This window comes from Amia ocellicauda, chromosome 14 (genome assembly GCF_036373705.1).
Source record: "Amia ocellicauda isolate fAmiCal2 chromosome 14, fAmiCal2.hap1, whole genome shotgun sequence".
NCBI classification, from domain to species: Eukaryota; Metazoa; Chordata; class Actinopteri; order Amiiformes; family Amiidae; genus Amia; species Amia ocellicauda.
Window position 1 is genome coordinate 23,337,447 of NC_089863.1, and position 25,344 is coordinate 23,362,790.

At 45.7% G+C, this 25,344-nt stretch overlaps 2 protein-coding genes across 2 annotated transcripts; both read right to left on the reverse strand.

Annotated features, from left to right (window-relative positions):
- Nucleotides 1–946: 946 nt before the first annotated feature.
- Nucleotides 947–5,119, reverse strand: lamtor2 (late endosomal/lysosomal adaptor, MAPK and MTOR activator 2). The gene is made up of 4 exons (XM_066721203.1): nucleotides 4,936–5,119; nucleotides 3,459–3,621; nucleotides 3,127–3,216; nucleotides 947–1,343 (listed from the first exon to the last, which is right to left on the reverse strand). Exons 1-4 carry the CDS (start codon nucleotides 5,001–5,003, stop codon nucleotides 1,287–1,289), a joined length of 378 nt encoding a protein of 125 aa, XP_066577300.1. The 5' UTR covers nucleotides 5,004–5,119; the 3' UTR covers nucleotides 947–1,286.
- Nucleotides 5,120–8,579: 3,460 nt separating this feature from the next.
- Nucleotides 8,580–22,323, reverse strand: ubqln4 (ubiquilin 4). Its single transcript, XM_066721199.1, has 11 exons — nucleotides 22,141–22,323; nucleotides 19,580–19,731; nucleotides 18,709–18,884; nucleotides 16,282–16,544; nucleotides 15,391–15,549; nucleotides 13,926–14,160; nucleotides 13,668–13,807; nucleotides 12,763–12,846; nucleotides 12,364–12,479; nucleotides 11,853–12,051; nucleotides 8,580–10,274 (listed from the first exon to the last, which is right to left on the reverse strand). The coding sequence occupies exons 1-11, from the start codon at nucleotides 22,282–22,284 to the stop codon at nucleotides 10,122–10,124; spliced, it is 1,821 nt and encodes a 606-aa protein (XP_066577296.1). The 5' UTR covers nucleotides 22,285–22,323; the 3' UTR covers nucleotides 8,580–10,121.
- Between the last annotated feature and the right edge of the window lie 3,021 nt (nucleotides 22,324–25,344).

Here is a 25,344-nt window from a genome sequence, read left to right on the forward strand (position 1 = left end):
CCTGTTTAATCACGTTCAAAGATCCCACAGCAGCCTCCCCACGTTGAGGTTATTCTTGCCAAATGTGTCTGTTCTCTAGTGCACTTATAAAACCCCACACGACTCATCAGAAGAGCCGGGGCCGGGGGGGTGGGGGTTTGGGTTTGGACACTTTGTGAAGTCTCGAGTGACGCCCCCGTGCCTCGTGCCTCAGGTTCCTCAATTCCCGCAGATCGAGATAACTACACCTTGGCCAGAAACACCAAGAAAGTTTACTTTTTTTTTTTTTTCCGAAAGATATCGCTGCTCTAGAGGCAGTTCAGAGGAGAGCAACCAGACTTATTCCAGGTCTGAAGGGAAAGTCCTACTGAGAGACTGAGGACCTGAACCTTTTCACCCTGGAACAGAGGAGACTACGTGGGGACTTGATTCAAGTCATCAAAATCATGAAAGGCATCGACCACATCAAACCAGAGGAGCTTTTCCAGATCTGCAGGGACATACGCACCCGGGGACACAAATGGAAATTGGGCTTCAAGGCATTCAAGACAGAAAACAGGAGACACTTCTTCACACAGAGAGGCGTCACAATCTGGACAAACTCCCCAGCGATGTGGTTGAAGATGAAAATTTGGGAACATTTAAAAATAGACTGGATAGGATCCTTGGATCACTTAGTTATTAATGGACAACGAACGAGCACGATGGAACTTTTCTTGTGGGGAATTAAAAAACACCCTCGTTTTGTGTAGCCCGTTTCATTCGGCCACTCGTGCATTTCACACCCTTGCGAGTCAATAACGCGTGCACAGAATTAACACGGGAGATAATTAATGACACACCTGCATTGAAGGGACCGTTTATGACAAAAGCAAGCAATAAATGAACCTTTAAGATAAATGATCTAGGTGTGGGAGAGCGATAAAGCACCCAGGGTCCATCAACAAACCAGACAACTCAAGAGGGATTTGTTACCAAGCAGGTTGTTTTTAGTTCTTGCACAGTCAGATATGGTGTTACAGATCCCCCATATTGGTACTTCAGCATTTATTTCCCCCCCAAGTTCATATAAAGTGTGGGACAACCCCAGCTACAAAAAGCGTCCCCCTTTTACCCACAACGTCAAGCGCACAAATGGAGAAATATATTTATATACAGATAAATACTCCAGGCGGCCCTGTGCTGCGTGTGAAATCCAGAATGGAGTCCGTCACAGTGACAAGCCTGGAAAAGAGTCCAGCTTCCTTCCCGAGCCTTCAGACAGGAAACTCGAGCAGCGTCACATCCAGTTTCTTCCCCCCTGCCCCCTAGGACGCTGCCACTTGGGTCAAAGGTTCCTCCAGGTACTGAACCAGAGCTTCGGCCTAAAAAAGTAAACAAAAACTGATTAGCATGAAGAGAACGGGTCGGGATGCGTGCGTTCTTTCCAGACTGCAACATTTTCTTACAGGAAAGTCTGTGGTTTAAAAATGAACAAAAACGGGAAATAAACACTCTGGTCTGGAAGAATGTGGATCTCTTCCTGGTTTTATTATCTGAACTAGATAGTGGAGGGGGTAAACGTACCAGGAAGTCTCTACACACAGACTGCCATTGTTACAAACAGGTGTGAGAAGATACAAACGAGAGGAGAATCACATGGTTTGGCCAGAAACAGACACGTCTCATCCTGAAAGCTTTCCTCGAACGCAGGACAGGCTGAGAGCAGGAATTCAGCCCTTGAAACCGGAGAGGCGTTGGCGAAGGCGAAGATGTGGTCAAGCTGGCGCCCTGACAAGCCCCGCAGCGTGCGTCTCTTTCACAGGGTCACAGGACTGATGTACTTTTTATTTGAGGAATTAAAAATACATACATGTTTCTTCTCCATAAACATCCCACAATAAGTGGGGCAAAGAGAGGAGAATAATTCAAGTTTGTTACGACACTGAGGTTGCGAAAGATATCCACGACTACTGATAATGATTTCGGGTAAGGTTACCACATGCATTTCCCAACCTTCCCTGTGTTTCTGAGACCGTCTCTGAGAAATGAGGAAAGATGTGTAATAAGTTTAATCCAATAAGTCACTAGTGAATCAAACCACACGTGATGACAAATGACCCACAGTTTCACAGTCAGGCACTGATTTTTGGGAAAATCCCAAAAGATCAGACATATTCTCAGGGTTGTTCCCCCTCGTTTATAAAGGACTTATACTGCCCCCTGCTGGACTACTAGAGAATCACCATCTCAACACAATACACTGAGTAAGATCTTCAATATAAACCCCAACGACACAATGCCATCTCTCTGAATACGGCACAGCTGGACTCCAAATAATTTAATTCACAGCAGCGCTATTCAAAACAGAGGGGCTGATGTAAGAGAGACTGCGCGTGTCCCCCCCACCCCAACCCGTGCCACCCTAACGTACAACCATTGTGTCGGTACTTGTCGAGAAGAAATGCAAAAACAAGTTGTAAGTGTTGTGTGTGAAATGTGTAGCACTGGAAATACGCAATACAGGTTATTCTCCTTATCCAAGCGTAATCCTTTCCTGAAACCCCTCCAGATAGCAAGTTCTCATAAATCGAACAGGCTATTTCCATTCATTTAAACGGGGAAAATTATAACCCATTCCTGAAGACCCTGAACTTTCCCCAAAAAGTCACCCAAACACTCCCAAATGACCATTAAAAAACTTCAAAATGACCTAAAAGTAACAGGTAAAGTGTGAAAACAGGAAGGTTTCTCTCCATTAAAACAAATTTTGTTTAGTTTTGGGGAATAGTAAGATAGTAAAATAATGTCTTCGCTGTATCGAATTTCTGTAAATTCTGTCCTCAACCTGTGATCTCTGGATATCCTGAGTTTCCTAAACCACGGATCCAAAAAACATACGACACAGCCTCGGAAGCGTGCTCCGATAGCGCAGTGCACACGAGCGAGCGGGACTTGCGCCAGTGCCACGATCTGGATCACCCGGTAAGAACTGTAACTGGCTTGTCATTTAGGCGGGAAGGAAGGGAGAAAAACTAAAACTGGATTCAATTTTATGCTGAACGGTGATCCTGTACATGTTTAACATTTCCCTGAAAACATCATTCCCGTCAACAGAGAGACTGTAGCAGATCTGATGATGCCACACAAATGTCAGCTGGTGCCCACCTTGGCTTTCAGCATCCCGAAGCCCACCGTCTCCTTGGCGTACATGCAAAGCAGCAGGTTCGCCACTCTGGTGATGGCTACACGGCCCTCCTAAGGGAAAAAGGGTTTTAATTACATGAAATACCGTTTCAATTTTGTATTTGAAAACCCACAAATTGTACCCCGTTTCACAGTGACTAATTGACTATTGGAACTGATATGTATTTGCAAACACTTGAACTGAAACTCAAACAATTGAAAACACAGAATATCAGATACATGGGGAGATGCACAGATCTTGTAGCTGGATATCTAACAATAAAACACTGCCTCATCCCTTCTGCCAGCCTCACCATGCAGTCCATTAGGATGAACTTGAGCTTGTCCTCGTTGAAGGCCTGGTGCCCGTTCTTGTCGTAGGCCGCCCAGATGTTGCTGGCAATGGCGGCCGTGACGCGGGCGTCCGTGTCCCCGTAGCCGGAATAGGCCAGGAGGGAGCCCTCGTTGTTCAGCAGGCTGCAACACACACGTCAACAATATAGACCAGTCAATAATAATAAACTGGTTTGATTCCAGCCCAGCTCTTGGCCCCTTATTTGGTCTAATTAATCAATTAACTGGATTAATTGAACCCTTCTCTCTCCACACTGTGGAAGGTTCTGTGGGTTCAGTATGTAAGATATTTGTTAGCATAGAATTTCCCATAGAAAAATACATTCTATCTGGTTTGGTAAAGGAAACAGATTATTTATTTTTTTTAAATCTAGTTCCCTACATTCCATGGGTCCCCGCTAGACCCTAGCTTAACTATGTGTCCAGAGTCCAAAAAGATACCTGTCCTCTGATTGGATCCTAGCAAAAATCCAAAGGCCCCCACCTCTAAGTTACATCTGTATCACGCACCCTTCTTATGGTGTTGTGCTGCCAAAATGTGATTGGTTAAAAGGAAACCTTATAAAACTAGGGACAGAGAAAAAAAGTAGTTCAAGAAGAAGGAGATGATAACAACAAGAAAAGAGCAGGAGAGAGAGAGAGAGAGAGGGAGAGAGAGAGAGAGACCAGCTGCCTGCCTGACCTAAGCTGCCCTGTGAGGGGAAGAGGAGAAATCGGGTATTATCTGTTTCTTTCCGTAATCCAGCAGAAGCTTAATATTACTTAATTTCACTAATATAATTGAATATTAGTTTTCTATTTCTGTCACAAATAAGTGATTAATGCACATCTGTGACTTGACCGCATCTTCCCTCTAAAAAGAATCTTAAGAGAAACCAACTGACCTATGAGTTCAGTTCAACTATTTATTTAGATTGACTGAAAAACCAAGAAAATGAAATTCTCTTACAAGTGCTTTGAGTCATCAAAAACACTTTAAAGGATCTGTTATAAAAATAAAATATGGAAGTTTTAGATAAGCCCACCTGAGGACACCAATTAAGTAATTGGGAGCTCCTGTTGGAACAAACCCTAGTACCCCTGCTATAAACAGCACTGCACCGGATTTGGGGGCTTTCGAGAGAAGCGTGACTCGTGACGTCACTGGAGTAAGGGAGACGACGAGCACATTAGCAGGATTGGAGAAGTGTTTGCTGTGGTTAGTGGCAATTAACAGCATTGTTAAAAACATCGCAAGTCCAAAGCACGACGGTGTAGTTTAGTAAACGCGTGTAAACATCCTGCTTTGTATTGAAGTTGGAGACACGGCGTTAATATAACGGTTTGCCAATGTCGCTATCGAATAATAACAATAATAATACACAGTCACATCTCACAGCCCAAACACGTTTGCGATGACGGAGGAGAAACACACGGCCGCCGGGCGCCGTTACTCACAGGGTACTCTGCACTCCGTTCGTGTTCGCCTGGCTCAGCACCTGCGTGAGCGCCTTCGGCCGCAACATCACCGCGATGGCAGAAAAGCTGGAGCTGAAACGGATGGACGACTCTGACAAACACAGCCCTCCGTCTCCGGCAGCTGCAGCCCTGTCAGCTGACCGCCACTTCCGCACTCGCCTTCCTGACGCACCGCTCGCGTTGCATTGTGGGACACGTGGTGCGGAAGTGATGTTTATTTCTATACAGAGCCGTGAATCCGCTCCACTCGTCTCTCTTAACGCACTGCACCTTGAACCAGTTATGCAGAAACCCTGTAGCACGGCACCAGTTTAGTCTCACTCCTATAAGGCAGCAGAATGAGCACCCATGCTGTAGTAGTGTGCTTTATTTTCCAAACGCATCACTTTAATCACATTAAGGCTGCCTGAGCCAGAACACGGGTATAAAATGCCAAGAGAAAAAGGATTGTTTTAACACTGCAGGTTTCAGTTTCAGTTTTCTGAGAGCATGGATAATTAGGGTTAGCAGCAGGCTTAGCTTGCATGTTCCTTAGACAGAGACTCAAGAATGATATCTGATCTCTTTTTATCACAAGTGACAGAAAATTGCGTCGTCTTAGGGCTGTGATCGTGGTCTTGGCAGCAGTGACGCCTGTAGCCGTATCTGCAGCACCATCCAGTCCAATCCCACGTTGCACGGACATAATGGCAACCTCGCCCTGCCTGAGACAAGGTCTAGGCCCAAACCCAAACTTTGCCCTACCCACAAATCGCAAAAGGACTAACTTGTAGCCTAGCCTGCATGCTGTCCATTCCCAACCAGGGTACGTGCTTTTGCCTTCATCCAGGGCTGCCCTGTAGACGCCAAGGGGACCGTTTGTCACAACCTGCATTGTTAATTAGGTAACTGAATCAGATTTAGCCTTTTCTTGGAGTCTGAAGCAGCAGTAGCAGTGGGGAATCTGCTAGACCACCTCCTCAAAGGGACCATTGGCCATTGCATACAGGGGGAGCGTACTGGGGCCTAAAATGGTTTTGGATCCCCTGAGAAACTCATAAGATGACAGTTATTTCCCCACCTCCATTATGCACGTACATCCACTCTCCCATTTGTTTTCACTACCGATTCCACTTTCTCAGTCTTGACGTCACTGCAGGCACAGATTTGCTCAACAGCACGGTGTCCCAGAATAAATGGAGGGTGTTGTTGTTTATTACCCTCTATCCTCCTCTCTTCCAAAGTTTGAATATTTGATAGCAGGATGAGATAGTTCAGGGCCCTACAGAGCAGTCAGTGAAATGCACAAGAAACAAAAGGTCAAGGATAGTTTAAAAAAACATGTGTATGAGTAAACAAATGGTGGGGCAATTTTTAGAAATCAACAAAATGGGTTTGAGATTAGGTACCAAGTTCACTGAACACAATTGAACTACAGCAGCTGGAACCCCCCGCCCCCCAAGTAAAGTTTTCACTGCCTCTACAGTATGATTGAATCAAGTCTTCTATTATATATAAATATTAAAGTAACAGAAAACAAAACCGTGTAAACCTTAAGGCAAAGTTAAGATTAAGAAGCTTTAATGACATGTGATTTTGAAAAATACACTTTTAAATTTAGTTTTCTTTAAAGGTTTTATTTGATTTGAGTTTTAGAATCGCTTTATTAAGTTCTGGAATATTTGCAGAAAAGAAACACATTCTCTTCCTTCTCCACTTTCGAGTTTCATAGCAGCATCTCTGATTGGCTCTCCCGGCTACAAATCTCCCAGCAGCCACTGGTCCACTGTGAACACCAAATCTGACAGGTTTCGATTCGCTAGAAAAAAAAAAAAACAGCAGTGGTGGTGGTGATTGGGGAAGGGTAAAAATAAAACAATGCAGTGGGGATAAAACAATTGTAGCTAACCGTTTCTGCTGAAAGACTTTCACTCCTTTTCCCCCCCTCACTTAATAGAGCCGGCACATCATGGCAAAATATAATTCTCAGTTTCTCGATTCCTCAACGACAGAGTAGGAGTCGGGCAGGAGAATTAGTTGGTGTATAAAGTGATTTAAAGACTGGCACTTCGGTTCAAAGGACACACTGTGATCTCAACCCTCCTTTTAATTTTGCTCTAAGATGAAAGACACTTTCTCTCACCTCCCCGTCTGGTTCGTTCAGTCATGATTGGGGAGTAAATTTGATCGGAACTCTGGATTTGAAAGACGCTGCCTCAGGGAGTCAATAAATACCCGCTGCCAGATTTCTCAACCGACAAAAAAAAAAAAAAAAAGGACATTTTAAAATCTAATATGCAGCTACAGATCCGACGCCCTCGCCGAGTTACACTGCATTTTAAGAGTTATTTCACAGTGAAACGTTGCAGATTCAATAAAGCGATGGCAGGTTTCCCAGGGGGGTGGATCTTAATCAGAAGTGGGCCACAATCAGATTGTACTCTCTCCCATCACCTCTGCATCACATAAACCTGATTAGATCGCCGCCGACGGGAATTTTCCATGTGTGTCTTTCCAACTACACTCATCTAAGCTGGGCAGAGGGCTCCAGTCATATGCAGGTTAAAACATGAGAGATTACATTTAAAAAAAGACCAGAAGCCCATTTAAGCTTTGCTTCCGGTGCACAACAAGTCAAGCTCCAGCGCACTTTTCAAACGGCTGTGAAGATCAGACACCCAGTCAAGAGGGAAACCCGACAAATCCCGGACCACCGCAGATCGAACAAACAAATCAAGAACCGAAAACTCAGCCGGATCCTGCCGCTACGAGCCACACTGGAAAGAACGTGGACCCAGAACCAGATTCTGTCTGCATCCACCTAAACGGGCCTCTGAATCTGGTTTAAACCTTCACTGGTGCAAGCATCACTAGGAAGACTCCAAGCAGACCGTGGTGTCATTGCCAAACCAGCTTCCAAGTGATACGCTCATTATTTACTGTATTCGAACACCGACAAGATCCCGCTGCTGCCGAAAACATTTCAAAAAGCGGGAGCCGCCTAAACCGAGCCCACGTCTCATACCCACGTCTGCACCATCTACGTCACAGAGGAGTAGACTGACCACATGAACGCCACCGTCACAGGAGACGTGTATTTGAACGTTTCCTCTAGAGTGAAATAAATTATCCTGTAAGCGAGAATGAGGTTCACCGCTGTCCGCTGCAAACCTAGTCATAAGGATCATCTGCTCACCTTTCCGTCTGCCGAGAGATCCGCCGATCAATATTTCTGCTTTGATGGGGGGGGGGATGTCCACTTAGCATCAATAGGGGGGTTGTTATTAATTAACAGTAAGCAATGACAAAGACTGGAAAAGCAAGCAATGTAAATATGCCAGCAGACCCGATTTTTAAATTTAGCAACTGCAAAACAACCGATTTAATCCATCTTTCCATTCAAAGCCTCAGTGTGCCAGTGAACACCGAGCTTGATGGTCACCCTATAGATCTGATGCCTCAGGCGGTGAAACCGGGGTATGATTTGTAAGCAATACACGTGTCCACAAGTGGGGGCTCCCACCCTCTGGTATAATCTGTGAGGTTTGGGAAACAGGACAGGGTGTAAAAACAAAAACTAAAAACCTAAAACAAGAAAGGCCCTGACCTGAGAGTTGTAAATTAGTGCTACTCAGAAAAGGGTGTGATCTTTTTAGATTTTTTTTATTTTTAGAATCTGCCTAAAATCCATTTATTCATTTGATTTATTTATTTCGGTAAGACTTTGGGGTCCACAACGCATAGCCATCCGAATCTCAGATCTTTTCTCAGAGAAGGAACAAAAAAAGTTATATTACATATACAGGGAAGGCAAAGTCTTCACTTTTCACACCAGACCGAGCTCCGGAAACGGGCCGCCCGCTTCTGCGACTCTCCGGCGGCCCCCGCGAGGTGAAAGGTGGAGAAGAGCAGCAGCCGGGGTCTCGCTTAAGTGAAGCCCTCTCGTGCCGTTAAAAAAATAATGCTGATATCTTCGTTAATAATGAAAAGAAAAAATTAAAAAAAAAAACACGCCCCCCCCCCCCCAACTGCAACAGAGAACACATGACCAGGAATGACCCGACACTATCAGAGGAAGTGTAAGTATCAACCCTGTTTTATTTTAGTACGATTAAAACCGAGCACTCCCTATTATGTCCATGGGAGGGAGGTACTGATGAAGTGGAGAAGCCCCCCCAAAAAATTAAATAAACAATTAAACAGCACATTGGCTCAGAAGCGATAAGCAACGCTCCCCACCTGAACAGCAAGGGTCGGGATTATTCCAAGAAAAAAAAAAGAAATACGGAATTGGTGAAAGAGTAGGGGGGGCAAGAATAAAAAATAAAAATGGAGATAAATAGATTTACAGATAGCGGATGGACACGGCCCTCGGGTTATGGAATCGGATCAGTGGATGTCTGGAGAGAGCTGGGAATGCTGGGACAGAAGTGGGATGGGAGGGACTGTGGTTAAGGTGGGGACAGGCTGGAATCGGGGGTGAGGCGTTTTTTTTTTTTTTTTTTTTCTTACAGCGCCGGCAATAAATAGTGACCACCTTTACTCTGACTCATGGTTTCCACTCAGGATGTATCGCTTTTTAATTATGTTAAAGATGGATTTTACCTCCTCCCCGACATCTATTTCCTGGATTAAAAAATGCTGACGATCACCCCCCCGCCCACTCAGCAGAACATCAAAGCCCCCCCATTACCACCTTGTATGAACTGGAATGAAACACCTCCTCACCTCTCTCCCCCCCCCCAACCTTTGGAAATCCCCCAAAATAAAATGGAAGTGAGCGAGATAAAATAGAATTAGTCTCAAAGAGCTGGGTTAGCTGGGTCACGTGTGACGGCAAAGACTCTGATCAAACCAAGGTGGATGGGAGGGAAGAAAAGAAAAAAAAAAAAAAAAAAAAGCGAAGTCGGAGGGGGGGGGGGCAGAGAGAATTAATGGAGGGTGGGAGGTTACAGACACGCCCCCAGCTGCACCCACACACTCGTCCACCAATCATCTGTGGATCCCTCCCCCTGATGAAAGCAGATGGGCACAGGGGCGCCATTGGCGAGTTATTCTTGTTAGATTTTGTTTTCCTCCATCCACATCCCTCCCTCTCCCTCCATGTCTCGATCGCTCCTCCTCTCTCTCTCTCTCCCTCCCTCCCCCACCCCCTCTTCCCTTCCCACAGTCCCGGCAGCCTGCGTTTAGGAGGGCTGGGAGCCCAGCAGTCTCTCGATGGCGGCATTGATGTCGCCGCCCGTGGCGATCAGGGCCTGCAGGTTGGCCTCACGGTTGATGAAGCCCATGGCGCTGAGCTGCTCCAGTTGCTGCTGAAACCGCACCTCCGGGGTCTGGCTCTGGGGGGGAACAGAGGGAGGGAGAGTGAGAGGCCATCGTATACACGTCTGCGCTGGATGTAGGAAAGAGGCAAACTTCCAGCCATGACAGGAGTTTGCAATTTCCTTCTTTTAAATGTATAATGCGTTTTACTTGTGTTTTAACTGTTTTTAATAGAAATACACTTGTTTTTCCTGTTTTGATTGATTTGTGGTTTTCTTTGCATTGAATTTTTGTTCTTTTGATTGTTTTGTTTAGTTTGATTTATCTGATGCAGGGGGTTTCAAACCGGTTTGTACCCCCTGCCCTGCTGGTTTGTGTTCCAACCGACGTCTTAATTGCTTAAATGACCTAACAAAGCAATATCCAGTTAAATTAAGCAATTAAGACCTCGGTTGGAACAAAAACCAGCAGGGCAGGGGGTATTGGAGGACCGGTTTGATCTGATGCATTTTCCGTTAATTATACAATGCACTAGATTGTTTTGTTAAATCTTTGTTGTTTTTTGGTAGTTTGCCAAATTTAAACAAATTTCATTCACTTTATATTGTTTTCTAATTACTTCAAGATTTTAACGATTTAGATTTGATTTTAGAACTGGATTTTAATCATACATTACAATTACAATTTTGAATGTTTTTATCATCTTTTATTATGTAAAATACTTAAACCCAATAGACTATTTCCTTCTCTGTATTAAACGTGATAATTCGGTATTTTGGCATTTCAGCCTGATGTCTGACTCACCCAGTCATACGAATCCCTGGAAACCTTTAATTCTGTGTCAGTTTGAAGGAATTTGAATATCGTTTCATTCGTGCAGCACAATCACTGGAAGCAGACGGTCGCAAAACGCAGACTCTCAAAAGCAGCTAATAAGATTTTAAACACTCAAAAGCCGTGTGGAGCACATTTGTAAATTAAGTTTCTCTACAAGACTATACAGAATCTAAAGTATTTTGATGAACGGGTTTAAACAATTTGGGAACTATCTGGCTGAACTACGCACATCAGCGGTGACGCAAGGATACGCTCTCTGCGCAGGCAGAACCAAAAGCAGTCCGTCAATCAGGAAGTCTGTGGAAACTAATTTCTTACGATCACTAGCACATTTACACATTTATTGAACTATTTATTTACTATTCATTGTATAGTAAGACTACAGATGACAAACGGCCCAGCTTTAGAGCATTTAAAAGATCTATTAGCCGCTTTTGAGAGTCTGATTTGCGACCATTTGCTTCCAGAAATTGTGCCGAGTGAACAAAACAAATTCAAATTCCTTCAAACTGTATGCACAATTAAAAAAAAAAAAGTTTCCATGGATTCGTATGACTCTGGGGTACTGTAACAAACCATATACAAGACCCCCTTAAAAAATAAATTGTTTAAATAGATTCTTATTATAAATTACTTTAAGACATTTTAAGATACCCAATTTTTTTTTAGTTTTTATGGATTAATCGTATTTAAGAAGCTAACTGTCAAACAGCACAGTTAAATGCAGTCCATTTGTTTTTTCGGGTACCTACACACGGTGGGTTACAGTAACCCTCTGAGGACATATAAAAAAGTTGCGTATAAAAAGCATGTCGTACCGGGGTTCCTCCAGCACTGCCTCCGGCGAACATCTGTAACATCTGCTGCATGAGCTGCTGCTGGGCCGAGCTGGGTGCCGGGGTGCCGGGCGTGGGGGGGGCGCCCGTGGTCGGGACCCCCCCGGTGGAGGTGGGGGTCTCTGGGATGACCGGCGCTCCCGTGGGCAGGGGGGAGGTCGGGAAACCGCCAGGAGTAAGGCTGCGTGGGCGGGAGAGGACAGGAAGAGGAAGATGTTAGGATCTCGTTCCAGCGGACCACCCACTATTCGATTGTGCGGTTGAGTTCTTTGCAGACGCACTTATCCAGGGCGACTTACGGGTTACACAAACATTTGGAAGCATTACACAAGTGCAGTCACACAATCAGTGTCAAACACAGGACGCTTATATCCTCAGGGCTTCATTCAGACATGGACAGTTTGCGAGACTCTTACAGAAGCCACTTCCTGCCCAGAATTCATCCTCAAAAACACGGTCAGAGTCTGGGATCGTGCTGCCCTCCCCCCCATACCTAGGCATGAGTCCCGGGGCCTCGGTCTGTAGTGTCTGGAGCCCCTGCTGGATCTGCAGCAGAGCCTGCATGGCCCGGGGGTTTGTCATCACAGACAGCGCTTCTGGGTTCTGCATCTGGAGAGGGGTAAAGCAGGCATAAGCACCAAAGCAATCTCTTCCCTCCCCTTCCCTTTTTACAAATCGATGACTGAAGGGTGACCTGTGCTACTGAGCCTGTTGGTTAACCTTGTTTAAACCCATCAGTCGCCAATTAAGGAGGTAACTATAACCCCCCAGCTCCCATTGCTGTTCAGAGAATTAGGACACCTGTGGGGCCCGGGGCTGCTTGGGGACACGGGATTCGAGCCTGGCTGTAGAGGCTCGGGTCTTGGCGGGCAGACTGGGCTGGGACTCTTACCTGCTGCAGAAACACGGGTAGCTGGTGCCTGAACTGCTCCTGGAGCTGAGGGTTGCCAGCGAAGAGAGGGTTGTTCATCATGACCTGTGAAGTGAAGCAGGGGGCCGTGAGGCAGGAAGGGAGACCCCTAGACTGGCCCCCGTGGGGTCATTTTCATCGTCCTCGTTCTACAAGAGCAAGCAGCTGGGTGCCAAACACCACGGTTCTCTCCCACACGATCTGAAGAGTCTGACCATATCTTTTTACCCTTAATAGGCCAGTAGTTCTCAAGCCTGGTCCTGGAGTACCCCTACCCTGTTGTTTTTCGTTTTAACCAAGCTCTCAATTACTTAATTCAACCCATAATTGAATTAACCATTTCTTAAATCAGAACCTTTTTTAAACAGGAGGGGGTTTAAGTTAAGTATATAATCGTATAAAGAAATTCAAGAACCAACTTTTATTACACAATTGAAACACATCTAAACAGACTTACTTCAATTAAGGCTCAATTAAGTAATGGAGAGCTCGGTTGGAACAAAAACCAGCAGGGTAGGGGCTCCTGTACTAGAGGGATGATTTTATAAAGAAAAACATACGTACTTTGGTTTATGTCGTTATTACAACCATCTTTGAACAGAGAACTAAGGCAACCTAGAAATACCAAAACCAGGATGAACGGATAGATCTGTCTATTTGTTTTCCCCCAATGGTTCTTCCTCAGGGGGTCAAAGGGCAGACCAATCCTTTGAAGTTTGCCGTATAAGTATTGATTTCTTACATTGTCAAACGTATTTTAAAAGATAAAATAACTATTCCACCCGAACCCATCAAAGTCTCACATGTTTTTCCCCTCACATCATACCCCCTTTCAGTTTCCAAATCATCGTCGTCTACTCAGACGCACAGCACCCCAGTTCCTGTACCTGCGCCGCGATGTCTGGGTTCTGCGCCAGGGACTGCATCATACTGCGCATATAGGGGGCCGACAGCATGTTCTGCATGAGCTGGGGGTTGTCGGAGATCTGCTGCAGGAGGCTCTGCATGCCCGGGCTGTTGAACATGCCTGGGGAAGAGACAGAGGGAAGCCGGAGTCAGACCGAGGTGGGGACATTCTGTATTTATTTATTTCTAAATCGACGGGGTGGGAAGTCAGGGAATGGGGAGAAAATAAAAAGTCGTACCGTTGCCCAGGCTGGCGGCGTTGATGCCCAGGGGGTTGGACACGCTGGCGGTGGTCCCACTCTGGCTGGGGGCGGTGGAGGTGGTACTGCCCCCTGCCTCGGTGCTGGAGGTGGGGGCGGCTGTGTTGGGGGGGCCCCAGGGGTTGGGCAGGGGTTCCCGGTTCTCCATCCTGGAGGGCTGCACGCCCGAACTGTCCGTGTTGCCACTGAGGGCCGAGAAGGGGTTGTTGCCAAACTGGTGAGAAGAAAGCAAGGTGGGTTACACAGCACGAGCACAGGCACGACACGAGGCACGTTTATATAGCGCCTTTACTCGGGAACTGGGATGAAGGCTCTCTACGTCGTGAACCCAATGCAACCAATTTTGCTCGATCAGACAAGGCTACAGAGGAAGTCAGAAAACCATTTTCAATTCTGGTCCTCATGGGAAAGATGAGAGCAATCCACTATGTTGACATCAAGCGTTCTTTTGAAACACAAATGATCACACACGAGAGACGCATGGAGACGCACAAAAGTTGTCGGTGCTATTTTGCATAATTTATTAATTACATCACATTAACTACTAGTGTATTGATTTAAATGGGGTAATCAATTTAAACAAGATAAAACATCCCCTTGTAGTTTACGATAAATTCTCAAACAGTAATCATGTTTTTTGTTTTTTTTTGTTTTTTTAAAGCACAGGTACTGATTTTACTTGCATGAAATGTGTTACCTTTCCGGTAAAAGCATATTAGTCCTAGTAAACTGTATGCACAGTGATTATGCATGTTAACTTGAATTAGTATTTTATTCAACACAGAAAATAGCAATATCGGTGTAAAACCCTTTGATGAATACATCCTGGTGCTGAAAGTAGTAAATACTAAAGACACCGGAACACAGAAACCCTAACATTTGGATTAACACCAATCAAAAGACTCATGTCAACATTATATAGCGTATTTTTCCATATATTATAATAAGTCAACTGCAACGAACTTTCCGAGTTAGTACCCAGCTCTGTACTAAACACGGGATGATCTCCAGTTCGCAGCTGTCAATTCTACTAATTTGACCCATTATTAAGCCTAATAAATAGGCTAATGCATAATAATTTAAACTTGCGTTGGTTAAATGATATCGGATATTGTTTGTTCCTCCGGGATATAACAATTAACAGTTCATGAACCTGAGATACACCCCTGCTAACCATGAAACGTCCATCAGCAACTTCCTTTACCTTAAAACCCACAATAAACTGACCTGTTACCTTGCACTTTTATAATGTGGTCATTTAAGGAACTATATATGATTATCTCGGTAGCATTTACAGTCATTTATCCGTCATTCACACCAGCATTTGGAAGTGACCCTGTCCTGCTCTGCGGCTGTTTGTTTTGGCCACAAACCCGATTCTTCTGAGGTTTTGAGGCCAAACACACACGTCACCATTTCACATGTAAACTCGCCGCTTGCCTACCTGCTCCCTGGCCGCACTGAACATGGGCTCCTGGATGTCGGTGTACATCCTGCGCAGGGCGTTGTAGCCCCCTGGGATGCTCTCCAGGTTGCTAAGTGCCCGGTCTTGGTTCCTCATCATCTCCTGCATCATGGCCGGGTTCCTCGCCAGCTCCATCGTCTGAGCACGGACGCACAGGGGGGGTGGCGGTTAGAGGCGGCACAGGTCATAAACTGTATATCGTAAGCTCCTCTCTACTAGAGGCTGCAAATGATGCGATAGGTAGTATACATTTTGAACAGAAAGTCTTGTATAGAAAATAAATTACTAGAAACTAAATTCCATCTCTTACAAATCAGACTTTCTTTAAACGTTTTATGGTGGACACTTTCGACACTTTAAGGAGGCACTTGAATGGTTATATGTCTAAATGATTTCAAATCTCCCCCAAAAGGCACATTTTGGGGTAAAAACAATTCACTCTGAGAATTAGGACAAGCAAACAAACGTTATTTCATATTCCAACAATTTATGTGAGCCCTTTAAACCAGTGCTGCCCAAACCCAGTCCTCGAGGACCCCTATCCCACAGGTTTTATAGGCCACCTTTAATTCTCGTTTCTTAACAACCTGGAACCAATTAAATGTGATCAATTAAACATTGGATTTGTGAAATGAAGTTCTGTTGAGATTTACTATAAATAAAATGAACGACCCTTTTCAGCCAAGACCATAATTATCTTAATTTAACAAATTAATTGCTTAATTGATCAATTACGTCAATGTGGTCCCAGTCTGTTGAAAATAGCGATTTAGGGAGACGGACAAAATGAACTGGATAGGGGCTCCCAGGAACATGTTTGGGCACCACTGCTTTAAAATATTGTCGGCTGCCCCACCCCCCCGCCCTCACCTGTCGCATGAGCTCGGGGTTGTTGAGCATATGGCTGATCTCGGGGTTGCGCTCCATCAGCTGCTGCATCTGCGGGTTGGCCACGATCATCTGGCGCATCAGGTCGGGGTTGGACATCATGTTCTGCACCAGCGGGTTCTCCATGATCTGGGAGAGCATCTCGGGGTTGGACATGAGCTGCCGCTGCATCTGCTGCTGCAGTTCCATGAAGTTGGCCGAGCCCATGCCCAGCCCGCCCAGGCTGCCCAGGTCCCCGAAGCCCGCTGTGGGGGGAGCAAGCGAGAGGGGCGTCAGGCGAGCAGTGACGATTCGGGTTGCCCCAGTTGCGTCCGAGCTCCGCTTTCAGGTCGTCTTTCGATGCGCGACGCGGTACTTTCACGCAGCTACCGTAATTTTTTGAGGCCCTTGAGCCGTGAAAACCTGCCAACTACAATACTCTCTCTAGTGGCAACAACCAGCATCTAGTTCCACGGTAAAAATGCAACACACAAATTACACAATGCAAGCAATATGGACGGTATACATGACACTCATTCAACTGCGGCATTGACACACAGCAGGCAATAGAATCTGCACACAGACAGACAGTAGACGGCGCTACTGAAACCTCAGAACAGCACATAAATCAAGCAGCCAGAGAGAGTACAGCGTGCGTGTCAAGCAGACTGTGGTTTTTAAATGTATTTTTGTATGTATACGTGGATGCTATTTTGGGCCAAATTAATTTCCTTTATAGGGATATTAACTCTTAACACTCGCCCCCATTTTCACCTTGTTGGACTTCTTAGATGCGCAAGTGTTTAATGTGGACATTATAAGGAGTACAAATATGGGAAACTTATCAAATTATACTAGAAAACCTGTGCTATAATATTCTGCATAGTTGATCATGATTAGACACTATATTGCAACACTACCAACTTTTTTCTTAGATAAATAATAGCATAATTATGAATTATGAAATTTTGCCATTCAAATACTAGACAATACATATTTTAAAACAAACTGGGTGAAAATGTGATACAAAGTTATGATGATTTTGTATGTATTAAAAATAGCAATTGTAGAACCCTATTTTGTAAATCTTTCCATACAGCAACATCCCACCTTAATCTTTGTATCATTTGAAAGCAGTACAAAAACATGGGGCCTGAGTGTAAAGATGAACCGATTGATTTGAAGAACTGCCTGATCAGCCTGACTGACTCACCACTGCGGTCAGAACCTTCTCCTGATCTTTGCCGATACACACTCATCAATGACGTCTTTGAAGTGCGACTCACGCAGTTAGTCATGATCAATTGCGTATTTTTGCGCCCCACTATCAGGTTTTCTAACAGACATGGTCACATGCAACTTCTGTTTCTACCACTCAATTTCCATTGCCTCGCTGAGGCCCCCTGGAGGCCGAGGCCCTGGGCTGCAGCCCATTGGGTTTTATATACCGAACTCTCTGGAACACACACATCACAATTCTCGACCTTCGTTTGCCACGTAAGAGGAGTATTCCCTCGGTGCAGTGAAGTCGGCACAGGCCACTCGCTTCCTGCTGCCCACCTCAGAGCGGTGACTGGGCCCTTGAAGGTCTCCCGGAATTTTGATTAGAGCGGATGTTCTTGTAGACTAATAATTAACAAGAGAAGTAATCTTTGGTTTTGTTTTGTTTTAGTATCGGCGTGTAATTAAACGATGACTGGCTGCACTGATCCCACTTCTCTCCGGACTCCAACGTCTGTGGGGATGCCGTGTTGAGTCATTCGCCCGTTTCAGTAATCGGAAATTAGCAGCCGTCAAACAAAAATACGGATGTCTTCCAATAAGCCTCCCGGAGGGGAAAATAAAATAAAAATGGAATAAATTAAATCTATGGTGGCCTTTTGGTCCAGGGGGTTGATCCACGTTTCAAAGCAACAGAGCTCGTTTTCAGACCCAGTTCTTTAGGAAAGCATAGTCGAATCAAATGGGTTTTCACGCCACATACCTGCTGAAGCGATTCTTCAGCAACATCTAGAGAACAACCAGTCAAAACTAACCCTCCGGCACTGGTTTGGTAACTCACGAGCGTCACCTTCCAAAACCACGCCATGCATTACAGAATTCGACTGGACCCAGAATCCCCAGTCCCTCTACACGGCAAGCAATGCAGAAGTCCAAATGTCCCGAGTCAATCTGTCCTGGGGCGGATGTGGAAATGCCACAAATAGAAGAGTGTAAAAGCTGCTCTTTGGGATCTGGTTGATTACTGTAGTATACAAGTAAACGTGCAGCGTAATGTAGCAGCTCCGGGTGTTGTGGTGGGCTGGTGTGATGTGCCGTAAAGTGCCGTGCAGATGTATGTGTAGTGTTAGTGCAGTACTGTCTGCTGTGACCGTGCAGATCAGAGGACTGTAATCCTGTGTCCTTGACTTTCGGGGCAGCTCTACTCACTGAGGATGCTGGCGGGCTGTGCGGGGGCCGTGGGCGGGGCGCTGCTGGTGGAGCCTGCCGGCGAGGAGCTGACGGCCGGGCTGGGGCTGCCCGGACTGGCGCTGCTGCTGCTGCTCACCTGGGGGGTGGAGGAACTGGAGGAGGCGGAGGGCTGGGGAGCGGCACCGTCGGCGGCCCTGGAGGGAGGGGGGAGAGAGCCAAAAGAGACGCACAGCTTTACAGGAGGACTCGAAAAAGCACAACAGCACATATTGGACCGAGATGCCGATTTCTGTCAACGCCAAATTAGTTGTTGTTTTTATTTATATTTACCTCCTCAGCCAAAAATAATTCATAGTGAATAAAACTAATGAGTTAATTACTCTGCCACCCTTTTTATCTACATACCCGATAAAGTCCGAGTGCTCCTTAAAGCTTCGGCTGCTGCAGAACATACCTTAACCTGCTGAAGTCAATATCTACTCAAGGGAAAAGTGGCTATATTTGAGAATTAAAATTGAATATGCAAGACAAGGGGGTGACACTTGGGTGCTGAGGGGCAGCGGTCTTCTGCATTTTGTTTCCAGAGGAGTTCCCCAATACCCATTGCAAATCCATTGGACCATGGCAAAAAGACTTGGAATCGGAATTGGAATAGACCCACCACCCTGCAAATTTTCACTTCAGATTAAGGCCTTCCCAGCTGAGGACTTGAAATGTCGAGGACTCAAGATTTCAGACGCATCTTCATTTCATTGAAGTCCGACAACACAGCCCTCATGGTGGTCTTTGTAACTGGCTGCAGATATTTTCATAGATCTTTCTGCTGGTGGTCTTGCTAGCCTCCCTTGCACCCCCCCCCCCCTCGCCGCCCACCTGATCCTCTACTCACTTGTGTGCGGTCTTGATGACTAGGTGTACAGTGAGGCCATCCTTGATGCCGTGCTGGTTCAGGGTGTCCCCGTCTTTCAGGATCTTCCCGGCGAAGATAAGCACCAGCTGGTCCTGCTTGGCTTTGAACCTCCGAGAGATCTCCTCTTTAAACTGCGGAGAGAAAGAGAAAGATGTTAGGACCTCGCCTCCGCCACACAGCACTAGCATTTAAAAATGGTACAGAGGAAAACAGACATCAGGGCGAGGCAAAGGGGTCAAAATCACGGGAGCGCTTTTAAAACCCGCGACCAGAAACCTGATTTAGTTCGTTTTATAGGTCACCCCACAGGACATGTTAATTATTGATCAATTATGTCAGTCATTAGTTCAGCTGAGGGAATGCCAGGTTTTAAGAAGTGGGCTCCAAATTATCACGACATCACAGAGAATTTGAAGAAAACGCCCACTCAGTGTTGAGAACTGAATGTTTCCGCCGTCTTTACAACCTGGCGACTCGGCCACAGAGGCTCATAGATGCTGATGCATTGTGGGCCTCCTGTACCGAGGACAGGAGAGTCAACAGGTGCTACAGCTGTGTAATGGAACCCAGATTTCCTCCCATGTGAGGATGTTATAAGGAAGAAAGGGTACGTCTATTCATAAGAACAGTGTAGCAGCAGCGGACAGGGCTCTGGACTGTGAGCAGAGGGTTGTGGGTCCAATCCCAGGTGGGGGACACTGCTGTTGTACCCTTAAGCAAGACACTGTTCCCAAAATGCACCAGGACAAACCCAGCTGTATAAATGGGTCACTGTGAGTAAACAATGCGATAACTAATAATGAGATATATTGTATACTGCTAAGAAATATATTCACATTTAAAAAGGGGATGCAAGCATGGGACAATTTTTTTATGAAACCTCTTCTCAGACACAGAAAGGTGACTTCAAAATACGAAAGGATGTCAGAATGTCAGGATAACCAGGAACCAAGCAACCCTGGCCCTCTTAGAGATGGCACAATTACAGGCGATTTACAATCTGCTGATGCACACATGCCAGAGCAGTTGGTTAAACACACAGTAAGTGTGACACAGGGTGGGGGGGCCACTTCATTGGTCAGGCCTGGTTCAACTCCATTCCAGTTCCAGTAGAGCCTATTTCTGCCAATGGCCATGTGTTGGAAAAAGGGAACTGGACATGAAAAAGTGGAATTGGTGCGATGCCAGATATGTTCACAATCGTGCCGAAATACATAACTAACTCTCCTTCCGTCTATAAGGAATTAAATATATTGGGTGTTTTTAAAGCTCAACATACAGCAGGGGCATTTAGCAGAGTCTCTCAGATTAAACACCGTTAAACAAGGTGTTCTTCAAACTCAGACCCTGTACAGATAAGTCTCTCTCACACACACTTCTAGCAGACAGCATTGATCAGAACAGCCTCATGCAGTTAAATGGGTAAAAATCAGGGTGGGGGTGGGGTTTCAGACTTGCTTAAGTGTCCATATGAATAACAATTAAAGAAACTACTCATCACAGATTGGTTAGGTGGGGGGGGGGGGGTGTGGCTGTGATTCACATTGAGCTACAACTAGTATTTTCAAAATGACTCAGGCTATTGCAACGGGCGGCGAATGCGATGGAAACAGGAAAATGCATGTACAAATAATCAAGGACAGTAAAACCCGTCTATAAATGACGTGCGTTTAGTTCTAGAAAATACATCACACCTCCTTAAAACTGACAACCGTGTATCTTATGGAGTCCGTGGACTGTGTAGCAGCCCATTGCCTATATAAAGCTGTTACAGTCTACTGGTGCTCCGCGGAAACTGCCGTTTGGTAATACACTACTGTGACCAATATAGGGTAGGAAATGTCATGTACTCTTTAGTTTAACATGTCAGATGTCCATACTACTGAGATCCGCGGACGGACAGGTTACTACGGCACTGTGGGCAAACCGGCGTAGAGCCCAAACACACAAATGCCTCCAGAGGCCCGTCGACACGCAGAATAAGGTGATCATAACCCCCACCCCCCCCTCGACGTGTGAGGCATGGTTGTGCGACTGTACACCGCCGATCCCCACCCCCCTGCGCCCCCACAGCGATGCCGAAAAGCCCCGGCTTAACACGGGCCTAGCGAGCGGCGTGCGATTAGCGCTGTCAGCCCAGCCAGCGGTTCCAGAACGTTCAACGCGTTCCTTCCGGTTGACCCGTGACACGCCGGGGGTTCGATCAAGATTCGATGTGCCCCCCGAGAGAGAGAGATAGAGATGGGGCGGGTGTGTGGACATCAAAACCAACTGGATGAAGTACCCAAAACCCCGGCCGAGGCAGCTCTAGGGACGCTGCGGACCCTCCGCCAAGCCCATATCATGCCACCTCAAACGCGTCTCCGACCACCGTGCCCCGTCCCCCCCGGGTTTCCAGACATTTTGTGCCGGCCGCGTAGAGAGAGAAAAATGGAGGTACACGAGTAGTCCGTCCCACCCGAGCCATTCATTTTGCGCCGCACACGACCCAGAGCCACACGCTGACTGCGGGGGGAGAGATGCCCATTTTCACCACAGACCTGTGTCACCGACGCGTCCTCCCCGATGGCGATCTCCTCTTTGTCCTTCGGGGTTTTCACCGTGACCCTGATAATGTTCCCCTCCGAGGCGGTATTTTTATTATTGTTGTTGTTCACGGGATCCGTGCTGCTGTTGTCCGCCATCTTTACTCCTCCTATAATCACTGAGTCACTGACAAAAAAAAGCCGAGCCGGCAAGAGGTAATAAACCCCGCCCCCCCTGTCGCGCAGCCTGGCGGCCACCTGGAGGCAGCGCCTCGGTGTAAGAGAGGGGCCGCCTGGCGGTGCGGAGGAGGTACTGCATTTCAATAAGTACATGAATAAATACATGTTGAAATAAATACATATATATAAATGTGCATGTATTTAATTATGTCAACATTTATTTATTTACGGATTGTTTGTTTCAATATTCATTTATTCGTGTATTTATTTAAACATGTATCTATTTATTCGTTTCTCTGTGTATTTCTTTTTTTGTTTGCTTGTTTTGTCACGGATAAAATTGAACACTGGATAAACTATTCCTACAAAATGGAAATGGTACCCAAGTGATGCACTTACGGTAGATGACATAATTAGACTATTATGAATAATTATTATATTTATTTGTATTAGTCTATTGATAATTTGGCGGACGGTTGTATTCAAGACAACGTGGTTTACAAGAAAACTGTCTAATAAATATTAATTATATTAAAAAGTACTATTATTTATTTTATTGGCAGACGCCCTTATCCTGGGCGACTTACAACACATAAGAGCAATACTATATGCACAGCTTTACACGTACATGTGTGCATTTACACAAAATAGTCGTGTATTACAGTGAAATGACGTGCAAAGAGAAAGAGGAGCGTTTAAGTCAGAAAAATCGTCCCTGTAGGAAACAATTATGTTAAATTATACCTTATTTATTTATTTAATTTGTAAAATTGATTTATTTTTTCATATTTTAATCACCACTTGTACTATTCGTAAAGTGCTATCTACATCTAGGTAAACCCCAATCTGGTCTACATACACTTCCAGCAAATGTAAGTTTAATTATTTAATTATTGCCATTTGTGCTGGACTGTTGCATCACTTCCTTATCAAACACTGCACAGCCCTATGCCACAGCCAAGTGACAGGAATAGTAAACTGGTAGTAGAAGAGTAGTAGACCTGTTTGTCTGGAAAACCGAAGCATTTTCATGTCGAGGTGGCATTTAATCATTTTTCTTTTTTGTTTCTTTGTCTTTTTATTCAAAGATGTAAAACTGACCAATGTCTACAATCTATGCAGGCGATGGTGTGTTGCGTGACTGGCGCAAGTTCAGTGAAACACAGGTAGCGCTCTTGTTGCGCAGATGCACGCAGTACTGCGCAGAGCTGCAGAATCCCAGCGATCCCATTGGTGGAGCAGCGCAGACTCGCGCAGAACTGCGGCAATCTGCGCTACACGAACGCGACTGTGTTTTTAAGTGAGCTGGCTATACATGTAATACGTGGCCAGATAAATAACTATACCTATCGCAAGCATTCGAAGATAACTGCTGCTGTACAGTGCCGTCCACAGAGCTTGTAGACGTGTCCAGGGCAACTTTTATACAAGCACTACAAAAGAGCAGTAACACAAAATCAAAAAAATATTAAACTGAAGCACTACATAAGTGCAGCAGTGCTATTAATATAAAATACAGAGCATGAATCCTAGTTCAAAGAGGTAACAAGTGGACACGGGTATCCTAGGTATGAGCTAAAGGGAGGGGTCGTAGGAGAAACAATAAAACAATAGTAGTTGAGTACGTAGGAGTCTGAAGGAGATGGAGGGGAGTAGATCAGGAGTAGTTTCTTGGAGGAGGTGAGTGGGGAGTGGGTCGAGGGCTATGGCAGGTTAACTAATTCTAACCTCTGCCCTGCCACAAATCTCCCTCCCCCCGTTTCACCACAGAGAAATGCCACCAGGAGACCGTGCGGGTGGCTGGTTACAACCGGGCCCCCACCATGGAGGACGGGGCCACAGTGGCCTACGTCGAGGCCGGCATCAGCGAGATCCAGCGAATTGGTGAACCTTGGTGCCACCAGCGCGCCACACCCTGTCACCAGGGACACCCGCTTCCGGGGCCATTTCCTCCCCCCGCACAGCAAAGGGTGGCAAGCATTGAGTGCTGTGACCCCTGCACTGCAAGAGTAACCTGCAAGGCAGGTTTGTCAGCAGGGTCAGAGGAGCAGCACAGTGCCGTGTCGAGCTCTGGAGTCTGGCTGAGGAGAAGTAAGACCCATCACCTTTTAATTAAAGGTCGTTTCAATCACAGGTGGGGGACACTGCTGCTATACTCTTGAGCACGGTACTGAACCCAGAATGCACCAGTACTAACCTAGCTCTATCAATGGGTCATTGTAATTTCATCCATTTTAACAGTTGTAAGATCAGGGCGTCCGCTAATATAGTTTGTTTAGTTCCCAGGGTGCTGAAGTCTTCCTCCTGTCCTTTAGGGCACCTGTGTCGTTCCCAACAGTGACAAGACGCAGTGGAAGTTCTTGGATCAGTTAAACCTATCTAACCGATCCATGATTATAGTGAAAAATAAACAAAATAAAGGGTTAATATATAAAACTATGTGCATTTTAGTAAATCCATAGTTTTGAAAACAGTTCTTATGAAAAAAAAAACAACCACTTATCTGCATGTTAAGTGGGGAATTCTGTCTTGTCAAAGTGCAGGGTGCTGGTGCAGGATTGGAAGTGTAACCGTTAAGTAATGTGAACTGGATTAAGGAAGGTAGAATGTGAGAATTGACAATTACCCCGTTTCCACTGGTCATGTATAGGTGCAGCTCCGCCTGGCCGGGCTGTAACCGTAGACCTAAACTTTGCTGCCAGGTCAGGGGGTTGGACTCCTGACCGCAGGGATGCCACTGCTGCCCCCTGAGCCCAGTACTGAACTCCGATTACTCCGATTAAAAATCCAGAGGCTTCAATGTGTTCAGCGATCTCGGAGGCCTGTCTGTCTTGTGGTCTCTCAGAGAGCATCGCTGCAATTATCTGATGCTGGAATACAAAGTCTATTGAGATGCCATTAAGAAATGTTAGACCCGGTCGGAGCGATAAGCAAGGAGGAAAATGACAACAAGAAAGAGTCTGATATTTGAGGCGCTTTCAGAAATAATGTCATTCAAATCTCGCATCCACATTCGTTCGAGAAATTCTTCACCTCTGA